Here is a 20,480-nt window from a genome sequence, read left to right as displayed (position 1 = left end):
ATATCTTTCAGACAGGTAAATCTTATTTTTGACGTTCAATATTCATTCTTTCCATATGTTCAAACATCTTAACTTTCCAATTATTATCTTGTTTGCAATTTAATTTTAAAATTTATATTATCTTCTTATCCTAACATTATTTACCCTATTAATCAATGTTCTCTTGCACATATTTCTCAATAAAAGCATTCCCACTGCATTTATTTGGCTTTCATCCTAATATCATAAATTAAGTATATACCTGGGGTAATGGAATTTATATTCATTATTTTTATGCCTGATTTACAGATGGCGAAGCAAGGCCCAATTGACATATTTATCAAACAGAGACATCCGGTTGCTGAACACACAAGTAATTCTGAATCAGATGATGGTGATGTAAATGAAACCAAAGTATTGTCAACAAAAAGAATTCGTACTAGCTTTACTCGGAAATTTGACTCCTCAAACATTCAGTTCGGTTTTGTAGCCATGAATGATGGTGGAGTGCCAAAACCGCAGTGCGTTATTTGTGGCGATGTGTTGGCTAACGACGCAATGAAGCCGTCAAAGCTCAAGAGGCATTTAAATACAAAACATAATTAAATTAGTTCAAAGCCAAGAGTTCTTCGAAAGAAATGTTGATTTAAAAGGCTGTCAGAAACAGATCTTTGAAGTGTCACACATAAATACTTGTGCTTTGCGAGCTTCTTATCAAGTAGCGCTTCACGTTGCTAAGGCTAAAAAGTCATACACAATCGTCGAGACGCTAGTGATAGGCTGTATTAAAGATGTCTGCATGGGAAGCTGGCAGCAAAGAAAGTGGCTCAGGTGCCACTTTCAAATGACTCTATAGCTCGATGAATTCACGATCTGGCTCACGATATGGAAGATCAGCTCACAGGACAGATTAAATTAGCAAAGTACCTTTCTTTGCAGGTTGATAAATATACAGACGTTGCTAATATGGCAGTTCTGATGGTGTATGTGTGCTTTGAATATGAAGGTGATTTGAAGGAAGAGTTTTTGTTTTCTGCTTCACTACCAACAAAAACAACTAGTTCTGGAGTGTTCAAGACTGTGAACGACTATATCGTTAACAAATGTGGATTGGATTTCAAGTTTGTGTAGGCGTATGTTCTGATGGTGCTGCATTCTGGAGTGGTTACCCAGATTATGGCGCTTGCACCCGAATGCAAATTGATGCACGGCTTCCTTCACTGAGAAAGACTTGCAACAAAAAAAATCTCAACAGAACTAAACAGTGTGCTCAGCGAGGTCGTAGAAATTCTGAACCATGTAAAGGCAAACGCTTTAAATTTGAGACTATTCACTGCATTATGTGACGATTTGGGAGCTGATCATAAACAGCTCATATTGCATGCTGATATACATTGGTTATCGAGGGGAAAAGTCCTGTCAAGAGTATTTGAGCTCTGAAATGAGCTTGCCAAGTTTCTTCAGGACAAAAAACCAAATTGGTCACAATTGTTCCGAGATGTGGATTGGATAGCCAAGCTGGTTTATTTGGCTGATATCTTTGCCATCTTTAATGATCTCAACACCTCCATGCAGGGAAGGATGGCTTCGTGTCTTACAATGGCAGACAAGATCGACAGACAGAAACAAAAGCTAGAAGCATGGAAGAGTCGAGTGTCAAGAGATTGTTATGACGTGTTTCACAAATTAGTGACAATCATCGCCGATGAAGACCTTAATGTTACATCTCTATGAAACGTCATCAGTGAACACTTGACGAATTTGGCAGAACATTTTGAGTTTGACTTTCCAGCAGAAGCTGATCCATGGAAAGGAACTGGATCGATCCAAAATCCGTTTATTCCATTGAAAGATGACTTAACTGTCACTGTGGAGGATAAATCGTTGGAGCTGGCTGCTGATGAAAGATTGAAGATGAGTTTCGAAACTACAACATCACTTGCTTCCTTTTGGATAAAAGTGAAAGCAGAATATTCTGAGCTTACTGAAATTGCTCTGACTCTTCTCCCATTTCCTTAAACATACCTCTGCGAGACTGGCTTCTCAACCATGACTGTCATTAAGACAAAGTACAGGAATAGTATGGATATTCATTCTCCATTTCGCGTGGCACATTCCTCAACTGAACCACGACTGGATAAGCTGACAAAGAAGAAGCAGGCTCACCTTTCACATTAGTAAAGGTTAAGGTTTTAACACGCCTATTATTGTGTTAATAAAATAGCTTATCAATTTGATATTTTATTATGACATATTTTCAAAATTATTATGTCTTCAATTTAATATTACCGATTCCTTTCAGTCTTATTTTTTTTATTTTTTTTAAACCTTTACTTTATTCATTATAATTTTTTTATTTTATTACTTATATATATATTTTTATAATATATTTGTTAGGAGACTTTGCTGGTTTGATTTTTTAATATTTTTATTTGTATTGTAATATTGTATTATTTGTTTACAAAATAAACAAAATAAAAAATGTCTGCCAACTTTTATTATATTCATTATATTGTTTCCGATATAAATTAATATTACTACAAATGTTCAAATAATATTTTCTTGGATTGTAAACGAGTAATAATCATTTTATACAATCCACATAGATGCACAGCCTTTCAGTCAAGAAAACAAAAACAACAAAATCCCAAGGAGCTAATGTGATATTTGCCAACTGTTTGCTTTCCTGCCTCTTGTCTGGCTTGTCTGTGAGCTCTTTGGGGCAAGGACTATCTTTTACTATATTTTTGTAGAGTGCCTAGCACCATGGGGATTTGATTTGAGGCCTCTAGGTCAGTGGTCTCCAAACTTTTTACCTTATGCCCCCCTGTCTGTGCCCCCTCTGGAGTTGGGGCCAGGCTGCAGCTCCAGGGGGTGGGGGGCACGAACAGGGGTAAGGGGGGACGAGGCTGGTGCTGCAGCTGGGAGTGGGGCCTCAGCCAGGGGTCTTAGCCAACAGCCAGGGCCCTGGGCATGGGGCTGGGGCCAGGAGCAGAGCTGGGTCCCCCCCGAATGTTCCTCTCTGCACCCCTGGGGGTGCCCCCACAGTTTGAAGACCTCTGCTCAAGTGCAGCAGAGCCTGCCCAAAAAGTGGGGAGAAGGGGAAGTGCCAGGGTCCCCTCTCCCTCCCCTTCCCCCTCCTCTTCTGCCCGAGGCTCTGCCCCGTGCTAAGCTGGAGCTGGCCAGGAGCCATGGGCCCAGGGCACAAGGGTCTGCGGCTTCCCACAGCTACCCAAGTGCGGATCTTACCTGGACCCGGCTCCAGCTGGGGGGCCGCAGCCCGGTCATGGTAAGAGCCACGTGGGCAGCTCTGGGGAGACACACCCGAAATGGGCTTCCATCTCCCGGTGGCTACTGAAGCCAATCCGGGAGATTTAGGCCCCTAAAAGTCCAGTGAGTGACACAACGGAACTAAGGCAGGCTCCCTAGCTGCCCTGGCTCTGCACGGCTCCCAGAAGCGGCCAGCAAGTCCCTCCAGCTCCTAGGTGCAGGGGCAACCAGGGGTCTCTGCGCACTGCCCTGCCCTGAGCACCAACTTTGCAGCTCCCTTTGGCTGCCTGCAGGCAGAGGCAGCGCGCAGAGCAGCCTGGCCACTCCTGAGCCTAGGAAATGGACATGCTGGCTGCTTCCTGGGATCCACCCGAGGTAAGTGCCACCCGGCTGGAACCTGCACCCTGAACCTCCGCCCACACCCCAACCCTTTGCCCCAGCCCTGGCCCCCCAAACTCCCTCCCAGAGCCCGCACCCCTCCCACACCCAAACCCCCTGCCCCAGGTTCAGCCAGGAACCCCCTCCCACACTCCAAATCCCTTGGCTCCACCTCCAGCCCAGAGCCTGCATCCCCTCCTCCACCCCAACCCCCTGCCCCAGCCCAGTGAAAGTGAATGAGGGTGGGGGAGAGCGAGTGACAGAGGGAGGGGGGAAATGGAGTGAGCGGAGGGCAGGGCCTCGGGGAAGGGGCAGGGCAGGGGGCGGGGCAAGCATGTTTGGGTTTGTACGATTAGACACTTGGCAACCCTAGGCTTTTACCATGGCTAGGCTGTGGCCCCCAGCCAGAGCCGGATCCAGGTAAGAACTGTGCTTAGGCAGCTGTGGGGAGCTGAGGACCTCCTGCCCTGGGTGGGCGGGGGGACCATGAGCCGAGGACACAGGCCGGGACCTACTCTCGACCCCCACACTCCGGGCAGGTGGAAGGTCAGCGGCACCCCACAGCTGGCCAGGCTACAGCTGCCAGCCTGGCCAGGAGGGGTGGGGCCTCTGCTGAAAAGTGGATGGGCCAGGTCCATCCACTTTCAAAAAGTAGGAGGGCCAGGGCTCCTTGGTCCCCCTCTTTTGGCACCCCTGCCTCCACTCTAGGTGCTACTGCAATATAATTAATAAATAATAAAAGTAATCACTAAAATATCACCCATGCAGCTTGGGACACTGCTAAACATCATCTCTAAATGACCCACAGTCTCATTCTCATTTATTCTAATCTTGAAGATTGGGAAAATCTAAACTCGTCTAACATCTAGTTAAAAAATAGCACATTTTCTTTCTTCTTCCTTTTCAAAAATAAAAATAGATTTGGTTGAAATGTAAAAAAATGGGTTTGGGTTGAGCAAAATACTGTGATTTTTTTAAAATATACTTGAATTTGTTAGAATAAAACTAAAGGGAATTTTCAAACAAAAAGTAATTTCAAACAAAAAATCCAAACACTTTGTTTTGAAAATGTCTAAACAAAATGTTTAGATTTCTTTGGATTTTTTTTTTTGGCAAAATCAAAATGAACTAGCAAAACATTTTAGTATAGATAACCCTGAATTTTTTGCTGAAAAAAAAGTTTTGATTGAAAAAAATTGCCCAACTCTTCCCCTATGGGGTACATATTACTTTCTACTGGTTACAGATCAGAAAACTGAGGCAGAGAGATGAATTGACTTGCCTTGAGCCACAAAGATGGGTTTTCATTTTAGGATCTCCTTGCTTGGCTCCCATGCCTCTCTCTAATACTTATATATTCTGAGATTAGACACAGGTGGTGGGAGGATTTTCTCTCTACTTTATGTTGTATCAGAAATCTGGCAATGAATAAAAAGAAACAAATAAACTGAAACAACCCAAAAAAGCTAAACCCACCACAATTAAACATTCAATTCTCTTCTTATGTTAATTACGTTGAGCAAACAATTAAAGGGGGCAAAAACAAATGTAGGACCCCATCATGCACACTGCTATGTGCCCTTAAACTTCATTGAAGTCACCAGGGGTTGTAGGTGCTTTCAGGAAAATGCCTATGAATAACTGAAATGAATGAATAAACAAACAAAAATGCCCTGTGCATGTGCTATTTCAGAACCAGACTAGGGTGACCAGACAGCAAGTATGAAAAATCAGGATGGGAGTGGGGGTAATAGGCACCTATATAAGACAAAGTCCCAAATATCAGAACTGTCCCTATAAAATCAGGATATCTGGTCACTCTAGCTAGGACTCTTGTAAATCCTAATAGGAAAATTAAGCAGTTTATGAGATTATTTCTATTTTTTCCCCTTGAAGATTTCTTTTGCTTTGTATCTGTTGGGCCAGTCAAAAAGTAACAGTCAAAGCTTTGTGTGTGGGCATTAAATCATTTCAGTAACATGCTGTGAATTCCTCTGCAGTAGCAGCATAGGGGTTGGTCACCAAAGGAGGAAAATGATGATGGCAGAAATTTTGCTGTTGAACGTGAACAGAAAGAAATCAGAGGAAGAAATGTTATAAACAATAATAGAGCAGTACAAAGTATTCCAATCCAACTCCAAATGAAGCCCAGGGAGTGTCTTTTGGTGGACTTAATGGGAGTTGGATCAGGCCCTATTAGAGAAGTAAACAGCTGTGAAAAACCCCAGCCCAAATTCCCAACCAGGCTGTACACCATCCTGCAACCCTCTCTCAACCAGCCCGCATTCCCCAGCACCTCGCCCTCCTGGCCATTCCAGTCTGCACAGCCTTGCTGTCCTTCCCCCATCACACAGGCCTGCATGGTTCCTCTCAGCATCATTCCCTCCCATTTTGGTGTTCCTGCTACACCCCATTCATTGTCTTCATTACATTCATTCCACACACCCACTGAATACTGGAATGGTTCCACAGTTCTTTGACACATTTTCTGACCAACATATACACAATGTGTAACTTGGCCCATGGGATATGTGCATGGGTCAGTTTACCTCATCTGGTTATAAGGCCTTCAACCTTAGTTTCTTCTACTTAGCTCCCCCCAAAATGTACACAGACTCAAACAGTTCAAGTGTATCCACTTACTGGAATCTGGTTTATTTCACAAAACAGAACAGCTCAGCTCAACTCAGGTCTTCCAGCCCTCTTCCCCAGGCTTACCTGCTCCTCCAACTAGATTTCACAGCCCTTAAGTCCTCTCAAAACCAAGCCTCCTTCCTAGCTTCACCCAAAACTTTTCCCAGACAAGTCTTCTGCTCCTGCTTCCTGCAGGTATCTCCCACCAGATGTTCTACCTGGCTGGTACAGAGTCCCTTTCCTGACCCCAAGTTTCCCTTATCTGTCTGGGCCAGCTCTCTCTTAAAGGAAGCCTCATCACCAGGTTGCTGTCACGTGATGCTTTCACCTCACATAGCTGCCAGTCAAGGTCTTGAAATGTACAGCAGGGATGCATGCATGCACTCCAGACCTGTTACAGGATGCAACTGGGCACCTTGTTTTGTCTAAGTATTGGGATTTTAATGAATTCTAAATCATGAATGTCCTTGCTTTCCTAGATAGGTCTTGCAATTTTCATGTTATTTTAATTTAACTCTTGTCATCTGTATATTTTTGTTTTTCAGTGTCCACTGAAGTGATGAGGCATCTTTTCATATATTGAGTTTCAAGAGACATTGTCACCTAATTAGGACAAGTAGTGATACCATAAAAGCCATTACTAAACTTTGTGAGGATTAAGACAGTATTTGCACTATAGCATGTCAGCTATTTCAAAGTATTCTTTTACAAAGCCCCTATTGAAATCAATATACTATATTTATAGTGCTCTGAAATGCCAGTAGCTCCATACTCTTAACACACTGCACCAATGTACAACAGAATTTGGATTCAGGGGATTGGTGGGGAAAGGCTGCAGCTTTATTAAGGCAAAATTGACAGTAAATAAAAGTCAGCAACAATAGACATAAAACAAGAGACCATCCAGCCTCCAGAAAAACTGCCACTCTAAAATCTACACCATATGGGCATCTCAGGTTTTAATCAGTATTTATCATCACTGACTAGCTCTACCTGCATCCTAATAAGGATGTATGGACAGCCTTCTCCACTTGAGTCCTGCCCTTGTCATGACACACTCTCCACCTTACTGGGCATGGTATTTTTTAAGCCTTAACAATATACTACTTTCCCAGCATACTGGGAATTACTGGTAACTCTTCTCTTCCTATAAACATCCCCAGCAATGACTGGCCTGCATCCCACTTGAAATCTGCACAACCTCCGTGACCTCTTCTCAGTGAGCAAACCTGGGATAAACATTTATGATCCTGGTGAAATACTTTAATTAACAAATTATCTTGCCTCAAATAGTGCAGCCCCCACTGGCTAAACCCACTGCCAAAGGTACCTCAATCTAACATAGGGCAAAAGGACTGCTATGTGGCTGGGACCTGCAAGTTGTGTGGGCAGCTGGTCACTAGACCCCAGTTCAGCAAAACACTTAAACATGTACACAACTTTTTAAGAAGGAAGAGTATGGGCTATTGACAATACTACCTCCTGCTTCTGAATGAATGCATTGCTGTACATAATGTATGTACTTTGTACTAAGCACTGCCTTCTTCCAAATCCATCAGCTGTTGGTTTCTCTCCACAGGAAGCAGGGAAGCAGCATTCACCTATGCCATTACCGCTGCTGGGGTTGCACATGCTGTCACTGCCGCCTGCAGCCAGGGCAACCTCAGCAACTGTGGCTGTGACCGAGAGAAACAGGGCTACTACAACCAGGAAGAGGGCTGGAAATGGGGAGGCTGCTCTGCGGATATCAGATACGGCATTGAATTCTCCAGGAAGTTTGTTGATGCCCGAGAAATCAAAAAGAATGCACGGAGGCTGATGAACTTGCACAACAACGAGGCTGGAAGAAAGGTATTCTAGATGGGACGGGAAGGAGATAACATGCTCTTTGGAGGGTGGGGGGTCCTTTTAATTTGCAACTGAACTTAAGTGGGGCTGGTTATAGCAAGCAATGCCCCCAGTCTTCACCCTCCTTCTAGACTGTCATTCTGCGCCCATCTCAACGTTATCTGATGATGTTTAATGCCTGTATTTGTTTTACAGATTCAGAAATGAGTTTATGTCAAAGCTCCATTAACTACTCCACAGTTTATGTGCCTCTCACCATTTCTACTTCCTTAGGCCCCCTTCCAAACTCTCTTGAAATTATGCATGATCTTTCAGGAATTGTCATTGGTAGTGGTATATCTTTGCATTTTCTCTCCATGGAAAGATTTCTATGTTGCTGAACTCCAACAACTCCAGTAGTTACTCATTCCACCCAAAGGCAAAATGCTGCTTCGAGTATGCCTCTAATCACATACATACTTTGTAGCAAATGCATAACTGTCAATTTCACATTTGTGGAGTGCATATAACCACATGATCACCAGACAAGTGTTACTTAATCTTTGGAAGAAGACACACACTTAAATGTCTACAATCATGATTTAGCTGCTTGCCAATGAAACAATAAACGTAATGGAGTTATGCCAATTTATGCCAGTTGAAGATTTAACTCCATGGCTCCAAAAGTTTGCCTTTTAAAAATTAAAATATGCCCTTTTTCATAATACATCACCACACTCAAAAGAGATTTTGTTAAAGTTTTTAAAAATGTTTTCAGCCTAAGAAATAAGGGTACTAATTTTCCAAGATGAAGCTGCTGTATAAATTGAATTGTATTATGTATTCTACTGCAGGGGTTCTCAACCTTTTTCCTTCTGAGGCCCTGCCAACATGCCATAAAAACTCATGCCCACCTGTGCCAAAACAACTGTTTTTCGGCATATAAAAAGCCAGGGTCAGTGTTAGGGAGTAGCAAGCAGGGCAATTGCCTGGGGCCCCACAAAACTAATTTGCTCAGGTTTCAGCATCAGTTCTGGGTGATGGGGCTCAGGGCCACAGCAAATTTAATGGCAGCCCTGCTTGGAGGACCTCCTGATGCCTGCTCACAGACCCCCAGAGGGCCACGGACCCCTGGTTGAGAACCACTGTTCTACTGTACAGAAAGAGAATTTCAGTCTATCACAGACTAGAAAAAAAAATCAGACATTATTCCTTGCAAATTTCCTTCCCTAAACAATTGTGCATTTTTGCTGTCTGCTAGCTGTTGTATTCCACCCTAGAGGGGCTCATTTTTGACGAAGGCTGAAGCAATTCCTGTACTGTATTTTGAAAGACATATAATAGCAGTCAATCCATGCAAAAAACTCTCAGGGGTTGCAATGGGAGCTCTGTACAAAAACTGAGGGTAGAATATGGCTGTAGTTTGTAAAATGCATTGAAATCAAAGGCATTACATAAATGCAAGAGAAAGGAAGAGAAAATGGAGTGAATGATCCAGAGTGTGGAATGGGAACCAGGAATTCGTAAACAGGGAAGCACTGGACATTTTTATGCCACAGGTGGAATGCGGGAAGCAAATCACCTGGAGTGCATGATGGAAGGCATCCTTAAAAAGGGTAGATCTCTATATGTGAAAGTTGTCCTGACTGGTAGGGGTGGGGAGGACGGGCAGCCAGGACATGGCTCCAGGCCCAATTGATGCTGTTAGTCTGGGGCTGGTTGTCTCTTCTTTGCTTCAGCACTTCATGTATCTCAGAAGACATGTATTGGGTTGTACACCCAGAATAATAAAGCTAGTCACTGAATTTCTGAAGTAAAGCACTTATTTGTATTGTAGTAGCGTCTAGAGTCTCCAACTGATATCAGGGTCCCATTGTGGTAGCTGCTGTACACACTCATAGTAGATGGTCCCTGCCTTGCCAGCTTACAATTTAAATAAACAAGACAGACAAAAGGCGTGAGTGGAAGAGGCTGAAATGATTTGCCCAAAGTCACACAGTAGGTCAACGCAAGAGCCGGGAATAGAATCCAGGGCTCCTGACTCCCAGTCTACTGCCCTACTGTATACTAAACCACACTGCCTGTGCTAATTATAATATAAGGTGAAACTTCATAAACAGGAGGAAAGTAAACAAAGAACTTCCTAGATTACCACATGAATACCTCTGGAAGGAATTTTCAGGAAAATACATTTGCACTAGTATTTGTGAGGATTTCACTTTTTGCAAACATTCTGGCAAACGCTAGGAACATGTGCCATTAATCTTAACTTTTTGTTAAATGGTCAGAACAATGACCAACTCTCACGGTACATCTCTATTAGAAAATAGGTTTCTTGTTTGTTTGCTTAGTAGGGGAAGGAAAGGAAGATCAATTGGTAACAGAAATGTAACACTGAATCTTAACCCCCTTGGACTTTTGGGAAGCTAGATCCATCTCTACTTGATTGTTCTAGATGGCAACATGGAATATAATCAATCCCTCTCAAAGTTTGGAGGAAGCCTGGATATGATCTTCATGGCTCAAGAGCTTACCTATTAAGAACCAATATGAATATAACCTTCAATTGCTCTGAACATGAGTCAAAGACAAGTAATACAAGACACCATTTGTTATGTCACTTATCTTCTCTGCCTTCAGAATTTGCCAACTATGAGCGCCGTTCTCTGTAGCACTGTCCGATGAATGGAATAGCTGTCTGGGTGGTATTATGGCTACCTACCACAGAATCACTGTGAACAAAAGGGTGTAAGGAATCCCTTCCCCACCTACAGCCTGATCCAACCCCTCACTGAAGTCAATGAAAACATTCTCATTGAGTGCAATAGGCTTTGGATCAGGATCTAGGACTCCATCGTCTGGATGGCTGCATTCCTGTGGAGGCTGGTTAACATTTTAGGCCCCAGAGGCAGCACTGAGAAGAATGAAAGTCTACACATGAGTGGAGTCTTCCAAGAATGCTTCCAACGCCCCTGATGGAGTGACACACCTGCTTTCATATATAGCTAAATGGCTCTGGCTCTTATAACCATAGTAGAGCCTGTAAGGTTTTGCTAATAGGATAGCCCCCGAAAGAGGCAGCTATTTGGGCTTTTCGGGATTTTTTTTTTAAGCTGGACTTTTCTAATTGCTCTGCATTGCACTTCCAAGTATTGTTCAAACTAATAGCAAGTTTGTGATTTTTTTTATATATGACAAAGTTGACATCAATGCAGTTTGGAAGAAATAGATACCTAGGACTGTGGATGAAATAATAATTTGCTACTGATGGAAGACCTGAGCTGTGCTATAACACATCACTGAGGTGTGTAAAATACTGAAGTACCTAACTTCATTCATCCCTACCAGTCATCCATTCCATGCATCCGAAGAAGTGGGCTGTAGCCCACGAAAGCTTATGCTCAAATAAATTTGTTAGTCTCTAAGGTGCCACAAGTACTCCTGTTCTTTTTGTGGATAACAGACTAATATGGCTGCTACTCTGAAACCTAACTTCAGTGTAATTTTTGAAATGACTGCTATAGATCAGAATGATCTGAACCTCCTCTCCCCTCCACCCCCAACTGTACCTGGAAGTCTAATGCAAGTGTTACTGTGAAAGGCTGGAAATCAATAAAAGGCTTGGTGCAAATCTGAGTGGTTACAAAAGTTGTTTGTGGACAAAACCTTGATATAACAACTAAAAAATAAATGTCGATAAAATCCAGTAAACTTCTGATGCCATTTTATGCGAGACGCAGCTTTCTACTATGTATTTTAGGAAGTAGCTATATTATGGAATTCAGAAAGAGTAACCTCTAGGAACATGTGCCATTAATCTTCACTTTTTGTTAAAAGGTCAAAACAATGACCAACTCTCACGGTACATCTCAATTAGAAAATAGGTTTCTTGTTTGCTTGCTTTTTACGGGAATGAAAGGAAGATCAATTGGTAACAGATCACTGCTTTTACCAGACAGATGAAAATAAATGTTTCCAACAGTTTATCAATCAATTAGGTTCTGACTAGATAGTCACTGTGGTTATGTGGAGAAAATATTGGGCTATTTTTTTCTTCCAGAAACACACACTAACACTGAATGCCAGAAGCTCCATCCCCAAATGTAGTCTTTTGTAATGTCAATGGGTTTTCTTCTGAATGTCTGGAAGATGACATCTTATTTTATAGTTGAAAGAATGAGTGTGGAGGGACAAAAAATGTTCAGTGTCTCTTTAAAACAGATTAGTCAATTACTTGGGACATTTTCGTATAAACGACGACTATTTCTCACAGCTCCTGGAGTCACAGAACTGGTTTTGGCTGATATGATTTGGCTGTAGCACAGTTAATGAGTTTATTTGTGGGTTATCATTTATAATGTATAGTATCTAAAGAAACAATTTGAACATGAAGTATTACCTCAGGACAAGAACACCCTATGTTAACTGTAATATTTATGTCCCAAAATAAAAGGCCCAGTCCTGCAAGGTGCTATTTCCTGAGATATGCAAAGTACTCTCAATTCCCAGTGTCTTCAATGAGAGCTGAGAGGGCCAAGCAGTTCCCAGAAAAGCATTCAAGATAAAATTTTCAATAGTGCATAAGTGACTTAGGAACATAAACCCATTTTCAAAAATGATTTAAGGCACTTCGGAGTTTAAGGGCCTTAGGTTCCTTATGCACTTCTGAAAGTGGGATTTCAGTTCCTAATTACTTGGGTTCTTTTGAAAATTTTACTCTCAATGACTTGTAGAATTGGGTCCACCATTTGCGGATACATTTTTTCCCCTATAGGAGACAAACTACTTCTCTAGACATCCATTTTGAATAGATTTGTGAAGGAAAAAGGCTTTGGTAATTCTTCTTAGTAGCTTATTTCCCTCACTCAAATTCATCTGCAGAAAGATATAAAGCCAACTTTCAAAAGGCTCAGAGATACAACTTGGATTGGTCAGATGGACAGCTAAAGTTTATCCATATTTACATAACATAAGTATCATTTCTTGAGTGTATTTCCTGATTCTGAAAACCTTGGCTCAGAATCTCTTGAAGGGGAGTTTCTTTGCTTCAATTAGATGGAAATATAGCTTCTTGCCCAGTGCTTTGGCCACTTTGATTGGAACCAAAAGAGGAAAAACATAGGGGGGAAAACCAAATATTTCAGAACTTACAAAAACATTCCATTCTTGAAACTGACAAAGGTTTGTGGGGTTCCGTTTTAGTTTTTATACCCATACCTACTATACAGTGTATATAGTGTATACATATCATACACACAATAAAATGGTCATTATTTCCTGGGATTGTGGTTTATAGCCAAAATAATGGGATGACAGACATCCAAACAATACTTTAAAAACTGTTTCCATTTATTTTTACTTAAATTTTTAGTCAACAGATTTTTTAAAAAAGTCAACCAGCTGTATAGGTGGTTGAAATATTACACACACAAAATATAATGAAAAACTTCAAACAGATTTTTGTGTGCAAGTGTGTATGCAGTGGGGTGGGGTGGGGAGTTTCCCCTCAAAATTTGAAATTTCTAGAAATAAGTCATTGAAAAATTGAATTTCAGAAAATTTTGGTTCATTTTATTGCTCAAAGCTGAGATATATTTTCCCTCAGAAGCTATTTTCTGTTTACCTGCTGGGGAAATTCTCCAGGAGTGGCCTATCTGCAAGGGCAGGAAACAGTTGTAGGAGCTGGTGGATAAGGCTCTATGGCCCTGGCAAGAACAGCCCTTGTTTGCTGGGCAAAAGTTTTTGGACCCCACTCTTATTTCCCCCACTAAACAGGATACTTTGGGTGAGGGGAGGGAGGAATGGACCGTCTTCACCAGGAAGTCTTGTTGGGCATATGGTAGAGATAGTGGACTGGATTTTATATTCTCTCATGCCACAAAATATAAGTATTGTTTGGCTGGGAGGTGAGGTTTCAGGGTAGCTCTGCTTCTGACTGGAGAAACATTAGGTGCAACCGTCAGGCTGAAATACCCATATTTTTCATGTTGATGCCAGATCATGAGGCACATCATATGGACCATTACCCTGCTTACATATGCTATTTTTGGTCCTGTGACCTGCTATTAACAAACAAAATATTAGGGGCATAAAGTTATCACCACAGAGCAGTAACCATTGCACTAGTATTACAACCTCTCTCTAATTGGGTGAACCGTCATCTCACAGATGCTCCTTGAGATTTGCTATCTGATGGCATTACTAGATCCAGACCTGTTCAGAGATAAAGTTATAAATAGTGCCCATTCCTACCTCATAAGCAATAGGCTGTAATGGCTCCACCCTCTCCAGTCTCAGGGGAAATGATGATATACTAGTATATGGAATCAGAATCCATCTCTCTCTCTCTGGATGAGTATTACCAAAGGCAAGAGTCGATCTCCTGCATATTTTAATAGAAAAACTGTTCGAGTTTTCTATTTCTTTGATACTGCAGTTAAAAGTAATATGGGTTTTGTTACATTCAACATCTGGTCCAAAAATGTGCATTTCCACCAAAGAAAACACAAATCAGGAAGGCCAAGCCAAAACAAACACACACAAAATATGACTATCGTTTTTCATATTTTATCCAGATAGGATTTTTAATAGGTACAGAAACTGTATCTGATATAATGGGCCTAGATTTGAAATTTACAAAATGGGGCTTGGTTTTGCGTGGGGGGGGGGAGAAGGGGGTTGCATTTTATTCATTCAGAAAATAATTCTTTCTGTAAGGCTTGTCTACTTGATTTGAGGAGGGCAACACTCACAATTGCATTTTAGTATATTATTTATATTGGTGCAAAATCTGTAGAATAAAGATCTTTGCCATTATATTTCACAATTCATGTCATAAAATAGAAGTAGTAGTTAGAAAATTTTACTTGGCAAGACCCTATTGGGGCTGGAGTGGGACTGCCCATGGAAAGTGGATCTAAAGAATGTTCTAATATTAGTCTGAGGCAGCAAGTCAAGTGATGGGAATTTGGTTTGGGAGGCAGCTCTTGCTGTAAACTATTCAAGGTTAGATATGAGGCCTGACATATGACAAATGGAATTTTTGAAGGAGAGAGTCACACAAGCTAATGATTTTTAATCTTTAATCAGGTACCCAACCTGGCAGGGTATGTTAAATCTTAGTAAATCAGTACCTTTAAGGTTCAGGGTCAGAACTACAATGGAAGTTGTGCTGAGACAAACCAAATCAGAGGGAAAAATAGGAAGAGAAAGGTCAGTTTCTCTTCAGTCACAACAGTGAGTACACTGGGCCAGATTCTGCCCCCTTTGCTCATGTTTGGTAGTACCTTACTATGCAAGTAGGAAGCCAGTGAGGATACTCAAGCAGTAAGGTACTACTCAGCATGTGCAAAGGGGTGAATTGGGCTCTTAATGAATATGAATACTGAACACAAGCCACCTGGGGAAAGGGAAGAAATATTATTTTGGTTGGGTCTTAGGCTCCCTGACTTCCAATTCTGTGGGCAAAGTTTTGCACCCACAAATAACTGTGGGCACACATTACAGCATTTAGCAATGTAACTACTTGATCATTGGGGCTGAACACAGTGTTGAAACCCCAACCATTCAAAAAGCATGAGCCAGCACCTCCTCCCCAAAAATCATGAGATTTGCTTTAAAATAATGAATTAATACAGTTTGGGCTCTTCTCGGCTTTCAAGCCTTTAGAGTTACATTTTCAAGTTTTCTCCACAATCATAAAGACTAGAAACTATTTTTAAAGAAGAGCTGAGATTCTTGTATAACAACATTACTCCAGAAGCTGGGGCTCAAGTAAAACACCAAATATTGCAAGACCAATGATAAAATGGCAAGAGTTAGCACCACTGTGCATATTAGGTGGCTAGCTGTATAAATGATGTTGTCGGAGTCCAGCATGTCAAAAAAGATCACCTAAAGCTCTGGACTGAGGACATGGGTCAACAACTCCCCTCTTCAGGCACCATGGAACTTTCTACCATAATGGTAAAACTCATCTGTGAGAGAGAAAGAATTTTCTTGAGCGCAGGTCTGAGATCATGACACAAACTCTCATAGGAACTAAGAATACTGACAAATCTCACCACCTTCTGCTCCAAGTGCAAGGTGTACCTTGCTTTCTCTAATATAGAAGAATGTACATTTAAAAGCAAAACAATTGTCCCCTGGGGAGATAATAAGAGAGAGAATGAATCATGGTGACAGATGTTAGATGTTTAATGCATAACTGGAAGGCACTCACATATTACAGTGACCTAAGGTGCGGGTGGTATAAAATCTATATAGACTAGAATAGGAGTACCATTTCTGTCCACAGCTTATGTATGAGTTTTGCTGCTGGGTTATTGCTGATGACTGTGGATATGTTGATTAATGGTTGAAGCTGGGATTCAGGAGTGGTCTGTTTTCTGGTTTCATATTTAAGAATTGTCACCAGTGCTAGGTGCTCCTTTTTAATGGATGTGTATATATGTCTAAATGATAATCGATTATTTGTAAGTACAAAATGTATACAATAAAATTGGAGTCAGGATTGAGGGCCTTTGAAAAAAATCAGGCCTTTTATATTTATATAGCGCTTTTCATTTGGAAAGATCCCAAAACACAACCCAAAACATGTACATCCAGCACTAATGAAGTGCTGCTGCCTCTAGGATAGAGGGGGCAGGCACACAGGTCTGTGCAGGGCACACTGTCCAACAGTCAAGGGGTAAAAGAAGTTTTGGCCATGGTCACCAGCAAAACCCCTACCTTTGCCCTAAGAATGCAATGTCCACACAAAGCAGACTGGCCCCCAGGGCTGGAAGAACTTCTAGCCTAATCCAGTAAACTGCTTGGAAATCAGCTTTATCTACATCAGAATGAAGGGCTGACTTGACAGTGACTCAATCTGAGCCTGGTTCCTAAGGCTGGATTCAAGGAGCCTAATATATTTTTGAACCAGATACTTAGCCCACTTGGGCTAAGCTCCGATATGTTGGCAGAAGAGAAGCAAAGCTAGATATTCTCTTTAATAATGAAACCCCAGAAATTTGGAAAAAGAAAAACATACAACTTAAGTGAAACTCAGGAGGGTGCCCTCTATTTGTAGGGCTAACCAAAGTTCTACTGCATTTATTTTAAGGCCTTTATTCTTAAGCAGTAAGCACTTTTTGCTTCCCCTCTACTTCATTATGCTATTGTACTCAGATTTCGGCCCTTTTATCCTCTGTCCATTTCAATCATGGTCTGGGATCTGCTGTGAAACCACTGAAGGAGATGAGCTGCACTAGTGCTTCAGTGGAGCTTGGGAGCTCATATTTCTTGTCCATTATCTTGCTGCATACATACAAGGGAGAAAGATTGGTTTATTTTATTATTAGGTCTGGATTTTCATGAAAAGTTGATGATGACTGTGGGCCAGATTGTGGCTGGGTTTTCACCAGGGATTTAAGGGGCATATGTGGGTAGAATTGTTGGGAGCATAAAGGCTTCTATGGGCTGCTATGTTGTCTCCCCTGCAACCTCGTACCAGGCGTGGGGAGCAGCTCCACATGTGCTCTCTCCATCCTCCCCCCACCCCCGCAAAAGAGCTGAGTAGTGGAGCTCTGCTGGTGCACTGAGGGAAGTATCTTGTGCCACACACATGCCAGGCACAGGTACTTGGACTGCAGAACAGGGTATACCTAGGAGGCCAACTGTGTCCGACAGTCACAATCTGCCTTTGAGTTTCTCCAGAGATGGCACAAGAACATGCGGCCTTCTGCTTGGGGCTTGTGAGAAAGCCAGAATTGCACCCTGGATAGGTTTCTAAGCACAAGGGGCCACAATCCTGAATTGGAACCTTTAGGCACTAATGCAACATAAATATTAACTAATAATAAAAATAATGTTCCTGTTTATCCTTGTGTTTGACTCTTAGCTTCACAGGACCCTTTGTGGATCTGGTGCAAGGACCATGTGTATGGCCAGCCATTGCCCAGTCTTAGGCTAGATCAATTGAGGGTGATGTTCTAGGGGTTTGGCTGGTCAGTAGGTGGATATCTAATATAGGCTGATGTTTTAAGTATGTAATGAGCAGAGATGCCATGGCAACTACACAAATTATTCAATGAATATTAGAGCTGATCAAAATATTTAAAAAATCCTATTTTGTTTAACCTTTTTGAAAAAAATGCAATCATTTCAAAAAAATCAAAATTTATCACTAATTTTTCTTCTTTTATTATTTTCCATTTTCAAAATAAGATTTCAAAAATAAATTTTTTGGGCAGTATTGCCAAATAGTAGGTTTCCTCCTCATTTCTCCTCCCCTACCCAAAAAAAATCCCATATTGATTTCAAATTTTAAAAAAATACTTTCAAAACTATTTGAAAGCAGAAAAAAACATTTTTTCTGATAAAATTTCTTATAATAAACATCACAAAATCTTTTGAAAAACAAGTTTTTGTGGCAAACAAAAGAATATTTATTAAAAAGGCATATACAAAATTTCAACCAACTTTAATAAATATTAACTATAAACAGTGATTTAGGCAAATTTTAGTATAGTTTTTTTCTCCAATAATAATATGTATATATACACATACAGGTTCTTGAAGAGAGAATGAAATTGGAATGCAAGTGTCATGGTGTTTCAGGCTCCTGTACAACTAAGACCTGCTGGACCACGCTTCCTAAATTCAGAGAGATTGGATATATTTTGAAAGAAAAGTATAATGCTGCAGTACAAGTGGAAGTGGTACGGGCCAGTCGGCTACGACAGCCAACCTTCCTGAAGATCAAGCAGATCAGGAGTTATCAGAAACCAATGGAAACAGATCTGGTGTATATCGAAAAGTCGCCCAACTACTGTGAGGAAGATGCTTCCACGGGGAGCGTTGGTACCCAGGGGCGACTCTGTAACCGTACATCTCCTAATGCAGACGGGTGCGACATGATGTGCTGTGGAAGGGGTTACAACACACACCAGTACACGAAAGTGTGGCAGTGTAATTGCAAATTCCACTGGTGCTGCTTTGTGAAGTGCAACACGTGCAGTGAGCGGACAGAGGTGTTCACCTGCAAATAGTGGCCTATGATTAAACAAACAGAACAAATCACCACAAGTGAAGAAAGTGGAGTATGACAAACAACTACAGCATCATTTTGCACATCTACTTTTCTTTGGGAAAAGAAATCTCTCCCCACCACTTATACTTCTAAGGATGATGCATTTTGGGCTGGCTGGCTGTTGTGACTGCAATGGAAATAAGGGCAACAGGATTAAGGTGATGTTGACAAACACATGCAACTTTTTCTTTTGTTTGTTTTTTACTACAATTTGGGTGTTGTAGAGTTTTCCTGTTAGATTTTTAAGTTATACATATCAGAGAAGCTGACTGAATTACAGATCCCAGGCGGGTTAAAGAAAAGACACTTTTTTCATATTTTACAAAAAAACAAAAACAACAAAAAAACCACAAAAAACTCCCTGTGAAAATAAGACTTTTTTTTTAAGACAATGAAACTTCCACTGAAAAAACCAGCACTATTGCTGCAAAAATATTAATTCTAAAAAAGCAGGTATAGCAAAAACTAAGACTGATAGTGAGGCAAAAAATATTAAAATGGAAAAACTCCACTATCAGTTTGAAAAATAAAGTTCGCAAAATTACGTCAGCTGCCAGTGACACTGGAACTCTATGAATGAACATTAAAAAAATATTATTTATGTTTTTAATAGTATCAAAAAATTCTAAGCACTAACGGGTAGCTATGTCTTAATTCTGTACTAAATGTAAACTTATTGGAACTCTGACCTTATGATTTTTGTATTTGGTTCTCCCTAAGTTCTTCAATGCTACTGATCTATTGTCACTCCACTACTAGAGAGTTCAATTACTGTAGGCCTTAAGCAATGATCAGAATTGAGCAATAAGATCATGCAGAACTGTGGTTACAAATGATTGATACAGTGGTTTCCTGCCCATCCCCAAATAAGAACTAGCATTAAGATTCAGAGGTGAGGCAGGGAGCACCTATTTTCATCTTGGCATGGGTTGTTTTAAGGCACAAAGACATGCTTCAACAGGTATTAAAGGTTTTGCTTTGAAGAGAAATGCCATAGCAGGATCTTTCAAGCAATTACACTTTCTTTGCAAGAGTTACAACATCCTAATAATTCCCAGCACAAACTTGCCCATTACTAATATTGTGAAAGAGCTTGCTTACCTTAAGCTAGGAAATTAATAAAATACAGTAGCTGAACTCCATGTTGCTATAATCTCTGATTCATGATGGCTTCATTAGCGTACCACACAAAGCTAATAAATAGTCTGGGTTACTTTTTAAATGTCATCATTATTCTAAAGTTGGCAACAGTATGTTACTCCCAGCCCCTGGTAAATATTTGGAATGTTAAGAAAGAAGTTGAATCTTTATACCTCTGTTC

The 20,480-nt window shown here is 41.0% G+C and overlaps 1 protein-coding gene across 2 annotated transcripts in view; it reads left to right on the top strand.

Moving 5' to 3' along the window:
* WNT7B (Wnt family member 7B) overlaps positions 1-19,227 on the top strand; it is a 139,897-nt gene extending 120,670 nt beyond the window's left edge. For both annotated transcript variants that reach the window (XM_045033126.1, XM_045033117.1), the window contains exons 3-4: positions 7,841-8,112; positions 18,639-19,227. In XM_045033126.1, coding sequence (XP_044889061.1) covers positions 7,841-8,112; positions 18,639-19,118 — 752 coding nt within the window. In that variant the 3' untranslated portion in view covers positions 19,119-19,227. The remainder of the gene's footprint in view (positions 1-7,840; positions 8,113-18,638) is intronic.
* Positions 19,228-20,480: the final 1,253 nt, after the last annotated feature.

This window comes from Mauremys mutica, chromosome 1 (genome assembly GCF_020497125.1).
Source record: "Mauremys mutica isolate MM-2020 ecotype Southern chromosome 1, ASM2049712v1, whole genome shotgun sequence".
Lineage (NCBI taxonomy): Eukaryota > Metazoa > Chordata > Testudines > Geoemydidae > Mauremys > Mauremys mutica.
This window is presented reverse-complemented; position numbering and strand designations above follow the sequence as displayed.